Source organism: Sinohyriopsis cumingii, chromosome 14, assembly GCF_028554795.1.
Source record: "Sinohyriopsis cumingii isolate HCF-2022 chromosome 14, ASM2855479v2, whole genome shotgun sequence".
In the NCBI taxonomy this organism is placed as follows: Eukaryota; Metazoa; Mollusca; class Bivalvia; order Unionida; family Unionidae; genus Sinohyriopsis; species Sinohyriopsis cumingii.
In genome coordinates this window covers 51025541-51039297 of record NC_142974.1, presented here as the reverse complement: position 1 = coordinate 51039297, position 13757 = coordinate 51025541, and the positions used below count along the sequence as shown (strand labels likewise).

General features: G+C 36.0%; 1 protein-coding gene across 1 annotated transcript; it reads right to left on the bottom strand.

Moving 5' to 3' along the window:
- Nucleotides 1–258: 258 nt before the first annotated feature.
- Nucleotides 259–13362, bottom strand: LOC149783783 (inactive pancreatic lipase-related protein 1-like). Its single transcript, XM_089932911.1, has 6 exons — nt 13346–13362; nt 12313–12355; nt 10706–10940; nt 10055–10168; nt 9684–9803; nt 259–344 (listed from the first exon to the last, which is right to left on the bottom strand). The coding sequence occupies exons 1-6, from the start codon at nt 13360–13362 to the stop codon at nt 259–261; spliced, it is 615 nt and encodes a 204-aa protein (XP_089789037.1).
- Nucleotides 13363–13757: the final 395 nt, after the last annotated feature.

Genomic DNA, 13757 nt, shown 5'->3' with positions numbered 1-13757 from the left:
ATTTATAAGCATCAGCGGCGTAGTACTATTTTTAAGATGAGTGATTGTGTCATGGTTCCAGTTAAGAATGAGGCTATTGCTAGGGAAAGACATTAATCGTAAGATAATAGGGTTACGTATACAGCCGATTGCGAACTAACCCATATTAACAAATTAATAGTCACTTAGTTCTGTTGAGTTGCGAATAGACGTAACAAGTGTGGTCAGCAGTGTTCGATCGGAATTTAGAAAAGCCTGACAACAACTTACAATGCTTGTTTATGCATTATGTTGAAGGGGGAAAAGCTCCATAGGTGCACCACGCAGTGGGGAAAGTGTACAGCCAACCATGTTACAGGTGATGGCTGGAGAGTAGACAAGAGGAAAATGAATATGACGGCTCTTACCTGTCATCAAAATTGAATTTGGAGGGAACGTAAGCAGCCGGGTTATGTCGGCATGTTGGGCATTGGGTTGGACAGTTTACTCTATTCAAGGATGAAATTTGATTTATAATAATAACAGAACGTATAATTGCAAATCTTATAAATATTTAAGTACATTTCGATAGAAAGCATATCATCCAAATGTCAATTTAAATTTCATTTTGTTTATGAAATTGATTACATTTTTATTATTTACATCGGGGGCCTCGTGTTGTTCTATTATATATCTCTGTTCATATCTATGTTACACAATCCGGGATGCCGAGTGGCCGAATGGTCTAAAGAGCTCTCCGTTACGGATCACTGCCATCTCACCTCTGTCTGCGTGGGTTCGAGTCTCGGTTTCGGCCAATGTGGGTATGTGAGAAAGGTTGCCAGTGGCTTCTAGTGGGTCGGTGGTTCTTTTGGGGGATTTTCCCGGGTTCTTCCTCAACCATTAATACTGGCTGCCATGTGTACCCTATCGTGTGCTGAAAAATGGCGTTAAACCCCACATCAACAGCAACAACAACTGTTACACAATCCATTAATTTTATATTTCATATTATCACATAGTCGGTACACTGCCTATTGTTACGAGTCTATGCTCTTAAATTAAGTAACATACAAGAGTGAAGACAATAAGCTTTGTAAAATTTAACAAATAATTTATTTCCCTAGAATACAAGGTGAAAAATGAGGAAAAACAGAAATTACTATTATGCGAATGAATCCACAAATAGTTAAAGTATTAAATACAAAAGTCTTAGTAATAAAAAGTCCTGAATGAAAAAAGTTCATGTCCATAAGAGATCAAAAATTGAAGGCGATAACGTGTCTGTTATGGTCAGTGAAGTACTGATATGTCAACAGTCTCTTTTTTACTTACAGAAATATTATTCCAGGTTTGAATTCAGTATAAATTCCAATGAATGTCTTTATCCAAAAGTTTTGCCAGAGCATTTTTGTATTACCAGAGCATATAATCACTTGAATTCAATAATTTCAAAAAATTAAAACTCAGCCCAAACTGGACACAATACAACACAACTCAAAGTACGAGAGGTTAAAACACAACTGGTAAACTCTTCACAGTCAGGAGATAATATAGTTTTCTTTTTTATAAAGAATTGCAATCATAAGAATTTAACGTTTTCTGTTCTGAGTTTATCGTGGTATAAACTGTTAATGTCTGACTCATACAGCTTACATAACACCTTCCGTTTTTTTTGCATGTCTATTATCACTTTGTTCCTATTAGTCAACATCAAGGACACAGTGCTGTTTGGGTATGTAGATACACTTTTATTTCGTTCATTATTTCACATTACCAAACAAATTTGCATTGTAAAATCGTCCACATTACCATTATTTCATTGTTGTATGCAACAATCGGTACTGTAACAAATGCATTGACATCAATGTATTTCAAATTATTCCCTAAATATTGTGATCAATTTGTTTCTGGGATATAATTATCAACGCTTTAACAACAAATATTACATATGTAAAACATTTCCTGGAAAGTTTATTTTAGTACGTCTTAAAATGAATTGTAAGAAACAAAACTAGCACTGGGCAGTTGCATGTTGATTTTCTGTGTTCACTCCGCATTCCATGGGCATTCCTCAAATCTGCACCCATCATGCAACTGAAAAATGTTAACACAAAAATTTGTTAAATATTAACGTCGTTCTGTATGTGCTCGTTACTGGGTACATAATTAATTCAATTTGTCAGATTTTTTTACTCTGTTTGAACGATTGTTTGTATTCCTTTCATTCAGGATTTCTGTGAAGCAGATGGGAGAAATATTTTTTTTCAACGATTGTTAGAGATTATTACCTTTATACTATCAATTTAACAATCAAGCATACAGTAAACTGTAATAAATTGAGTGTACGAGTGCCGCCTATATTGTTATGAATCAAGGTACTGTTGACTATTAGTTTTATCAGTTTCATTAATAACTTCCCTTATCCGATCACACGGACCTTTGTAATTAAATCTGCATGCAATAAATTGGTCTGCTCATTTTACCAAAATTAACATATCTAACTGATGTAATTGGTTATTGTGCAAGTTCAATAACACTTTTTCCAGTTTTCGTGGCATTGAATTTTAATCATCGGACCCAATAATCACCCGGTTTAACTTATTCAGTCCTTGTCTCTAAAATCAACGGATTTATTTACCTTCTATATGGCAATTTTTCAGCAAGTATAATAGAAACAGACAGCATGTTATTAATCTAAGGGCAATCTACTTGCAATATAGTAGCAAAGTGTTTGTTTTGCCTCTTCTGGACCTCCTTGGGTCCCTGACACCCGTCGTACCTTCTACTCCCGTGACTTTCTTTGCCCATATGTGACCTATGCATATTTAGCAATCTAATTATCCACTCATGTGATCAATGTAGAGTCACCCGACTGTATTAGTGTCCATGGAGCTCCAAACAAAGACAATACAGCAATTTATTAATTTATGAATCCTTGTATGTGGTTACATACGGTACCGATCGATACTGCATGTCCACCTATTCATATCTAGGGTGGAAGGTTCGACAAATAGCTAGGCCACTGCTGCAAATTGCTTTATACTCGATTTTAACTTTTTGTAAATCAGCGCTGTTTTTTATGTGTGCTCACAACCCTCAATGATTTTATATTTCTCTCTTTACTCAGATGCGTCAATGTTGTTACAAATATTAGTTGGTAAACGTAACTTGCGTTGATACATCGATGAATGCCACTTTACCATTGGAGAATCAATCCTAGTTATTTTTCTTCTGGTGTTACAGTCAATGCTTCTGCGTTTTCACGTGCTAATGCCATAACTTCTAGCTAACCTCTTGTTGGCATTGGTACTTAAGGGTGGTTCCTCTATAAATTGATCTCTGTTGCTTAACATCAATATGTTTTAGTGTATGTGATGGTGTGGCAATACCACTACAGATATTCGTGAATAAGTGGGAAAATAAAGTTCAAATTCTCGTCGTTTCATTTTGCAACCACATCACCGTGGTCAGATTTCATCAATTATATTCAATGATAAAATATAAACTATATTGCTGTTTCATGTTCGTTACGTACTGTTACTAGTGGACCAGGCTGTTTATTTACAATTGATATTATTGGATTCCATCCGCTATAATAAACAGATACGTTCAATAAATACGATCATGGCTCTCGTATTAGATGTCAGACTTAGGTTTATCAAAATCATTTTCATTATGAAAAATAATTCGACCACTTACTATTTTACTAACAGCAGTTATTTCCTCTTATTTGCTGGTCAATGTTTTAGATGTTGCAAATGAACTTAATACGTTTGGTGGTGCGGACAGGTGTGCGATTTCTTCATGCACGTATTATCTTATTGCATTTTTAGCTGTATCAACATACTCTTTGATATAAGCAACAGACATGTCATATTCTTGGATTTCTCAGTAGTTAGTGACCTCAACAAAGTTCTTGACTACAATGTCCCCTTTCAAACTTGACAATTATATCTAGATGTTCAACATTAGACGTTTTAAGTTTACTGGTGTGATTTCAAAAACAGCCAAGTCACCAGGGTCAAAGAAGACAACCATTCTGCTAAACTCAGACAGATCCGCTTTGGTGGAAAATCTGCTTCGATCTACATCAGTTCTGTGTCATGGAGCTGATAAACGTCCATAAATATTAACATGCATTTTTGTATTAAACATACGTTAATGTGAAATCAATAAGTGCTCGTGAGGTGCTAGTGACGAGGACGCGTTTACTTGCCGCAAGTGCATGCACGAGTTTAATGACAAGACCGCATATAGTTCTATACAGCCGAAATTATATTTGGTCGAGTCGCATAAAATATCAGTTATTTCCGTATTTGGTTAAATAATTAACAACTTCAACTGTCGGTGCAAGTCCATACGAGTCAAACAATAAACGATGCTAAAGTATTGCGACGTATGCAACCCAATGAGTTTTAGGTCTTGTTGTCAAATCCATGTTGACAATGCCGATTTCACGTTTACGTGACACTATTGATACAAGTTAACTTCGCATCAAAACACAAATAAAAAAAATATTTTATTGCTTTTGTCATCTCATTTAAATCAAGACTGGTCAGCAGCTTAATCTTCTGCGACCGAGTTATCGATAACCTCAGACAGATTGTATTCTACGACTCCTTCCTGTAGTCAAATGCCTTTTCCTTTTTTAAATGACTGCGAGCCTCCAACTGCCTTTATCAACACCATTCCCGATGCAGTTAGGAAAACCTCCAAAGCTGCGCCTTTTGCAACTATTGGAGGCGCTGATGCCAACACAGGGCTGTGATCTCTGCAAGGAATGGAAATATTAGACCGGTCTTTTGCGTCACCTCTGATTTGGCCATATTAAGCTGAATGGGCTGTGTTTGGGCCAACCACACGGGGACATTTCCAGTTAATTTTGCCTGAGAGAGTTCAAGTGTGACTCCACATTTTTTTTTATTGGTTTTTTAAAAAAAAATTCCAGCTGAACCCCACATAGGCCTATATTAACCTTCGGATATGAAATTATTTTTAAAATACTTCGCTGGTTTAATTATGTATTTTCCACAGGTGCACCACTTATTCGGCCAGCAGCATCCTCCAACATCAGCCTTGTCATACATTTTCTCAGCAAAACATCTGTAACTGGCACCAGCGGCACATACACGTGCATGAAAATGCATGTCGCCAACGGACTGTCTAAACAAGTCCAGGTGTCCCAGTGAAAAATAATAAATCGGGTACAGTGTCATAAAATCATGGGAAAATCTGCGAAATCGGGAAATCTGCAAACCAGTGTCAATGTTTTGATGCCCGTCCATATATAACCAAATAATGTGATATGTACGTGGTGTATGATTGATTTCAAAGTTTAGCCGCATTTGAGATAACTGTTGTTGAGATAACTGTTGGTGTGTAATCACCACTATATCTGGTAAGTCCTATAATTGTTGTTAACAAATCCACTTGTGTTATTGACATTATAAAAGAAAACAGTCATCATCATTCTGTTCAATTTTCACACGACTTACAAACATGCCTCACATGACACGAAAAACCTAGAAGTGTCCTGCAACTGCAATTATATAGGATTAAGGTCCCTGACCGGCTATGAATAATACTAATAATCTCGATTACATTGACGCAACCATGCAAAATGCTGGAACAGATATTTGTTTGAAATGAGCCATGGTGAGAGCTTAGTTTTCACTTATCATGATTGTTTTTGTCTAATACCACTCATGTTCTCAACCGTAGTCAAGTCATTAATAACATTACTCACTGCGGTGGGTACTGGGGCAAATCTACTAAGCTCTACTAAGAAAGGTTTCACGTCGGTGGTTTGATGTCCAAATACATAAGGTGATCCACCATGCTGATTTGTTGTTTCTTCCAAACGATCGTGTCCATGACAGACACGGTTGAACGCAAACTTACAAGTACGCGTTAACGATTGTCGGTGTTGTCAGCAGATGCAAAGAGGCGGAGCCGCTGATATCAAAATATTCTACAAATGTCGCAGATGCATTCAACGCATTGATGCACGTGGGCCGCTCAAAGAAAAGAAAAGATCCAGGAATGTCACAAGTAGATCCTGATTAAAAAAATCTCGGATCTGTTATTGCGCTGTTGATAAGTGTCAATGTACACCGTTACCACGCTCTTGCGAAACTCTTGCAGAACAGTTATTCGGTCATCAGTACGCAGAGGAATTGTTCATGAGGCCTGAACGGTCTCAGAAATGGAAAAAAACGACCTCTATTAGTCATAAAAGCATTAAACAATGAAGTCACATGGAAGACGGGATTTAAAGTAGCCAGTGGTATTCGATAAAGTTTTGCCTATCACGCTCAGAAGTGATCTCACAGACTGCACCATTACAACCAAGTGTGCTTGGTATCTATATTCGAATATTATGTTCATGTGCAAATTGGTTTAGTTGTTGACCTGTTGTTTTATTAGTGATCATTGTAGTTGTTTTGTTGTTGCTGTGGCTGTGGCAACCGGTGGTGGTGGATTAGGTTTAATTGTAGGTCTCAAGAATTAAAGTATGCCAGCTTTTCTCATACGTCTTGGTATGTATAGCTCATGCTGCCGTGCGAGCGGTTTGAGCTGAGGTACGGTAGCGATGCTTATACAAGGGAAAGAAGCGTATCTAATTAAGAAATCCATCAAAGGCTTGATTTAATTTTTGTATCTAATGAGGATAAGAGACTGCAATCGCTTCAAACATTGTTATTATTTCGTTTACTTCTGTTTTATTTCTGGTTTATTTTTAGTATCTGACCGTATTTGGGCAATCACATATGTTTGCGCTGTAGGTCTCTTTGTTCGCGTCTGACATTACAACAATTTTCAGAAGATATTAGTGAAAGCAATGGAGCAAAAACGATTAAAAAAATTTACCTACATTCCAAGAAATTTGATATTATTGGACTCCGACTCAAATAGTGTTGCCCATCTCTTCTTGGTGCAGTACGTTGTCGAGACGGGTCATTCGAGCTCAGTTTGGCTGATAGTGTAATGTATTTTATTTACGTCTGCAAATGATTGTTATGATGCTGAAAATTATGAGTTATTTTATTAGAGAAATCATGATTGAAAACTTCGAGTTATCATAAAATCGCGTAATGGACTCTGTGAGAGGCTCTTTTTCGGCATAGCCTTGAAATCAGAAGATAAAAAAGCGGTGATGACTTATCACTTGAACTGTAGCAGCGTTCCTCCAATTTGATAAACGCTTGTGTATATGCATATAAGTTTCAAGGGCATTTTAAGGTAATAATTGCAATGATGTCTGCTTGGAAAATACAAACTCTGAAGCAGAACATGTCATTAAGAATATTGTGAAACACATATGATGGTGTTCCGTTATGGTCCACGCACTCGGAAATGTCTTAAATGTGGCATCGGAGTCATATCATATAATCATCTTTGCCGTCCCTGTGGATACACGGATGCGATGAAGCGGATGACGAGAGCATATTACATAGGACAGAGCGCACATCAATATTTAATTAAAATGGTATAACGTAGATAACTTAATACGGCTAAAATGTCAGCGATAATTACGATGTTAAAGATGAAGTTTGCACGATAAGCATATTTTACTACTGTATTTTACATTCAATAGTAATCCTCAAAACGAAAAATGAAACAAAAGTTTACTAATCTATTTCAATGTTACCTTGCAAGTTCGCAGAAAAGCTTTCTGCGACAAGCTTTCTAATAAATAAGAACTGATTTGTTTTGCTTAAGTTTTTAATTTGTGTTTGTTTCTTCTTAGCGAAAGTCTGCAACTGTGATCGGCATAAAGGTTAAACGATCCAGCATGAACAATGAAATGTATGTAAAGAGAAAAATGAATAAATTGTGTTTGATTTTTTTCACATTTAATCAGCTCTGTATTCAAAACAACCTGTTTAAGGATCTTTCTACTTTGACTGTACTAATAAATTCCTAACAGTTAAAACCTATTAATAAATATGATGGTAGGCAATGATGAACAAGTTTCACCTTGTCAAGGTTCTAGTTCCTTATTGTCGACCGCTCCGGTGGCCTTGTAGTTAAAGCGTCCGCCTTGGAAGCGAAAAGTCGTTTGTTCGAACCCCGACCGAGTCATACCAAAGACATATAACAATAGTACTAACACCAGCCTCGCTATGCGCTCAGCATTAAGAGCTTAATGTAAGGACTGGTCGGTCTGGTGTCAGGATAATGTGACTGGGTGGGACATCATGCTACATGACTGCGGCATGATGCCCCAGTGCTAGACATCACTATAAACTGCCACTCTGCAGAAATCGTAGCGATATGGATGCAAAATTGTTAAAGCTATTTTAAAAATCCAATACTCTCTCTCTGTCTCTCTGTCTCTGTCTCTCTGTCTCTCTCTCTCTCTCTCTCTCACACACACACACACACACACACACACACACACACACACACACAGACACACACACACATTTCTTACTGTGACTCTGAACAACAAAGATACTCACTACAAAAAGGTTGCTCTGAATTCGTAGAAAGATAGTAGTCTCCTCGGGGATTTCCCTCTGTTGCATCGTAACCCATGAAAGCACACCCTTTACCGCACGTGTCGCACGTTTTGCACGGGAATGACTTGAACCGACAGGCAGAGTTTATAGACTCTATAAACAGGTTTCGAGATATCCTGTGACTGCAGAAAATGCGATCGTACAGTTGTGAAGAATAAGTAACAATTAATGATTCGAGTTATATGATTACATTAGCGGATGACAACTTATGTAACTTACTGCTTCGATGATATTTCTTAAAACTTTCAAAATAACGGTATAGTATCAAATGAGTGCACTAAACCTTTGATGCCTAAGCTGTTATTTTAAATATTCATGAAGCGTGAATAAATATACAGTTAATTAACTCCTGCGCAAATGTTATTATTACAAAAGCATTCAATAAAATAATTGCATAGAAACATACTGGATTGGCTTTCATCACCAGTACCAATATTTACAGAATGGTCATAAAATGTATACAATTATATGCACTTTTACCAAAAGTAAATTTATGTCCTAATGTTTAGCTTGCTATAATGTAGCTGCGTCTTTTTCTATACACGAGCAAATAACTCCTTCGATCTAGATTTCTGGCCACTCAACCATCCCTTTTGTATGTTGAAATAAATCTGCCAAATCATATAGTTATCCATGAATGCAAACAGAAGTTATGGTCCTTTTGTGCAGCGCTCTGACATTCACAACAAGTAACTAAGCAACAATTCACCCTATCACCTTAACTTTAGTTCTTTGTTCTTTATTCATCATGATGATGTACGTACACTCGAGAAGGAAATATTAGTAAGGAAGACTAGTCCAAAGGAATGCACGAATTATATAAAATGTTAAAAGGCGAATTATCTAAGACAAACTTTGCGTAGGAAATCATTCTATGTATTGTTTTTGGCGACAATACAGTAAATGAATATGCAAATACTGAAAAACAATTGTAACAAGGGTAATAATAATAGTACTTAACAATTCTGACAACCAATCTGATTAAAGTTTATTCATATTGTATAATTAATTACATTTGCATTCGGAGGCGATATGTAGATTCAAAAAGTGGACTTTTCAAAGTTCTTCCACCGTACTGTGTAGTAAAGAATATTAAATGAAGAAAAGAGTATTTTAGAATATACATGCTGAATAGCAGGAGTAATCTTTCTAAACATATAGCATAGCATGCATGATAATTTATTGGGTGTAACTTACCCTTGAAAGGATTGGTAAGCAAGTCAACATAGCTTCCTTTTGGGCATCCGGGCTGTGTTTGGCCACCATTTGGGTAGAAATCCACGTGTCCAACAGAAGAGTTGATTCCCAAACCTATACGTTTAAATAAAGAAAATGAGATGGGTCAATAGCTAATAAATAAATAAATAAATAAATAAATAAATAAATAAATAAATAAATAAATAAATAAGAAAGAGCATAACAAGTACACGAATAAACTGGCAAATCAATAGCCATTGTTTGTTACCGTTTTAGTTTCTACCACTTCTATTATATTTTTTGGATAGTACTCCTAAAAGTGACAACATGATAAAACACTGTCAGTAATAGATGTAACCTAATATAGAAATCCAATAGATTACTTTTTCCATTTGTTTGTATGACGTCAACGAAGGAGGCGTCAGTCGGATCAAGTCGAACCATTGGATCTGTACCTTCAAATAGTGGTCCAGCAGGGTCCAAACCTGCAAACAAGATTTTTAATTTTGAAATTAAGAAAGCAGTAGATCCAGATGAAAACCTATTGGTCTTCAGATTGATTATTTATTCGAATTTATGGTCAATATCACGGTGACCTTTTATAAAAAAATGACGATTCACTCGTTAGGAGTATGGAATATTCTCTCTCTCTCTCTCTCTCTCTCTCTCTCTCTCTCTCTCTCGTGGGGGGATTGAAATTCTGCAAAAGGTCATAGGTTCTACACCTGGAAAATGTATCCAGCAATTTCAAATCGCAAGGCGCATTAATTAGCATAATGAACAGAAAATAAATCGAAATCGTGAACATATTTGCTTATATAACATTGTTTTTGTAAGATTTTCAGATTATTCAGCATAATATATTTTGGTGACATTAAAATCAGCTCAATGAAAACAAATAAACGTTATTTACTCGTGACTGTATCAACGAATTGAGTTTTTCCATCATGTGGCTGATTAAAGAGAAATGTTGTGCTTCAAAATGGAAATAAGGTAAATATTTGAGGCAGTATGAAACTAACCCGTAATTCTTCCTGTTCCAGGTGTTCTCTCTCCTGCATATCCAGCCACATGTGCCCCCAGACTGTTTCCAATAAGATGCATTCTCCCAAAGTATTTTCCGTTTGCTACCGTGTCTAGTGTCTTCATCAACAGTGAGAGTAGGGCTCCCACTACACGTGTGTTTGCCGCAGCCCGAGCGTAGTTTTTTAAGTTTGCGCCCTTAAGCCAGTCAACGATAATGACGTTCACATCGTCCTGATTGAATAATGGAAATTTTATATATCAGTACTGTTTATGCAAACTATAAGTGATAACAATTAATGCTGAAAACCATTTGTTCCGGAAGGAAGGTTGGATGACAATGGAAAGTCGAATCGTCGCTTCTCAGTGTGCATCAAAAACTTAGACTGGACTCAACGCTGTAGATATAAATGCTTTCCGGTATTCAGAAATTTTAGGTGTTTCCAAATGGGTTGAGAAAATTACTGTTACTGAAAAAAACTATTATTCGTTCTCTCGTATTCATCCTATCTAACTTTACTAAAGACAATAATTCGCTAATACTGGGTCTGAGTTAAATTTTTGAGTACTTCACTTTGTTTGATAAATTTAAAGAACTTTTCAAATAAAATACTCAGACGTTGATATGCCAACATCATCATAAATCAGGGCAGCACCCGCGAAAATCTATCGCCAAAAAATCAGTGTGACAATAGAGCAAACACTTTAAAAATCTTAACGTAATATCTTTTTCATGAATAAAGATAGCCAACGCTGAAAATTCAATGAAATTATCACCAATAGGCAAGGATATATGAAGTAAATATTAAGTCATTGTATAAATCCTTTTTTAATTCAAGATTCGGTTTACTGGTTAATTGTTGCCTCTTTCTTATCGCATCAATCGCAAAGCCACCAAGTTATACGTCTGCCATATAATTGTGAATACCGGCCATATGTCATCTATTTTGTTTCGTTGATGGCAGAAATATTATATTTTACAAACTATTAAACCAAATTTCAACTCATTCAACTAAAAACCTTTAAGAAAAAGAATGTCACTTATTTAACTTAATAGAGGCTTCATTCCGAGAAACAATTTCAATGACAGTCTAACAGAGTTTCACACCGAAATAAGTGTCGTGCAAGGGAATGAAAATGCAATAATTAATATCACCATTCGCCTTTTCAGATACAAAATAAGTATAATGATGTGTAACGGCAATATACATTAATTCTATTTCTTTGCAAGCTTTGGTTTCATATATATAGTGTTCTTATGGATACAGGAATAACAGATACAAACAGTGTGTAATGGAGCAAAATATGAAGAGATAATTTAGCAGTAAATTTTGTTGGGGTCAACGTGACATTTGACCTTTAAGTTTGACGTATGAGTTAGACTAGCCATAAATTGTTGACTGCAAGGGATGGAATTTGCTCAGTTTGGTGCTTGGATTCAATTTGTATTAGGGTCCGTTCGATAACGGTCAGATACCATTGTTAACGCAAGGATTGAGACAAACGGAACAATTTAGGAAGTCTTCGGCTATTTGAACCAGGTGTCATAACATGATATTTTCAGAATAGCTATTAATAAAGGCAGTCTGGACAGTATTATTTTGACTTCTACGGAAGTGATATAATTTTTGGCGGTTAGAAATGTAATCCTAAATGAATAAGCTAAACGAGGATGTGTGTGTTCTCGGAGATAATTCAAGGTTTAAAAGTAATCTGCCTTCGATATCAGGCAGTCCAAGTTTTTCTGTCGAGGAGAAACCCTGAGTAACACTAAGGAAAAATAATAAGTAGTTTCTCTCGTCAAATAAACCATTACAAATGAAAAGGGAGTCAGGCAATGTGTGAGACCCGAAACCAGAGAATAGACAGAGAGAATTCTCTGATGATAAACGAGCGTGGGATCGTGAAAGCACAAAGGTATTGTCTCAACTGCGTACAATAGCTGTTCATTGTAATTATTTGTTGAATTTATTAATTTTAATTTCAGACATTAATTTTCCTTGATTTCAAGAGTTATTTTCCCTGAAATGTTATATGACTCATGTTTTACATGAAAGAGTTCGGATTTCGTTGTTTGGTATGTAATAGAAATCATGTATGCTGAGAACTGATTTTTCTATATCTGGATATCTATGTGAATGAATCTCTAATTAGCCAAGTAACATAGTTACAAAAAGGAATGAAGTCCATTAATTCGTGTGTAGTTAAGTTGTGAATTCTTCTCAACGAAGAATCGAGGAGCGCGTGATCATAGATTAGTTATGTTAACTTTTAACAGACGATAGCTGACGTAATAAGAGTGGGAATATTGGTATATCCAAGGAAAAGAACAAACCTGGCACGCATTTAAGATGGGTAGTATATTTTTATTTGAAGAAAAATAGCTCCATACTGTATTGCACAGTGGAGAAAGATCAGTCTACAGCGAATACGTTTGATGACGAGAGAGAGAGAGAGAGAGAGAGAGAGACAGAGAGAGAAGAAACACAGTATATATATATATATATATATATATATATATATATATATATATATATATATATATATATATATATATATATATATATAGAGAGAGAGAGAGAGAGAGAGAGAGAGAGAGAGAGAGAGAGAGAGATATTTGATATGGCAAACCATCTTACCCGTTTAAGGATTTCATCTTTTATGTCAATAATCCATCCTTTTGAAATGTTCTTTGTGTAACCGTGGATTATAAATTTGGTATCTTTGCTTCCATCGAAATTAGAGCTCCCGACGGCATCCACATCTGTCGTTAGAAACTGAGGACTGTCTGAATTACGACAGGTGAAGAGCTGGTACTTGACATCGATTTCAGTAGGTGACTGAGGCAGAAAAAGTAAGGCGTTGTGGAATGGACTTGTATTGTTGAAACATCCGATCTCTTCGTAACAAACACTAAATAAGTTTGAGAGGATGCCTGAAATAAAGGGGAGAGCGACCTTGGAAATCTAGATGATGGGACAGCTATGTAAAATTCAATACAATGATTACAATGACTTGATAATGCAGACAATAAATAATTGCGTTACGTTA

Excerpts from the sequence above, each read along its gene's own strand:
- LOC149783783 (XM_089932911.1), bottom strand. Across the intron at positions 10,941-12,312 it reads ATTATATCACTTCCGTAGAA|GACGATGTGAACGTCATTAT; the intron begins GTCAAAATAATA and ends TTATTCAATCAG. Across the intron at positions 10,169-10,705 it reads TGGAACAGGAAGAATTACGG|GTTTGGACCCTGCTGGACCA; the intron begins GTTAGTTTCATA and ends TCTTGTTTGCAG.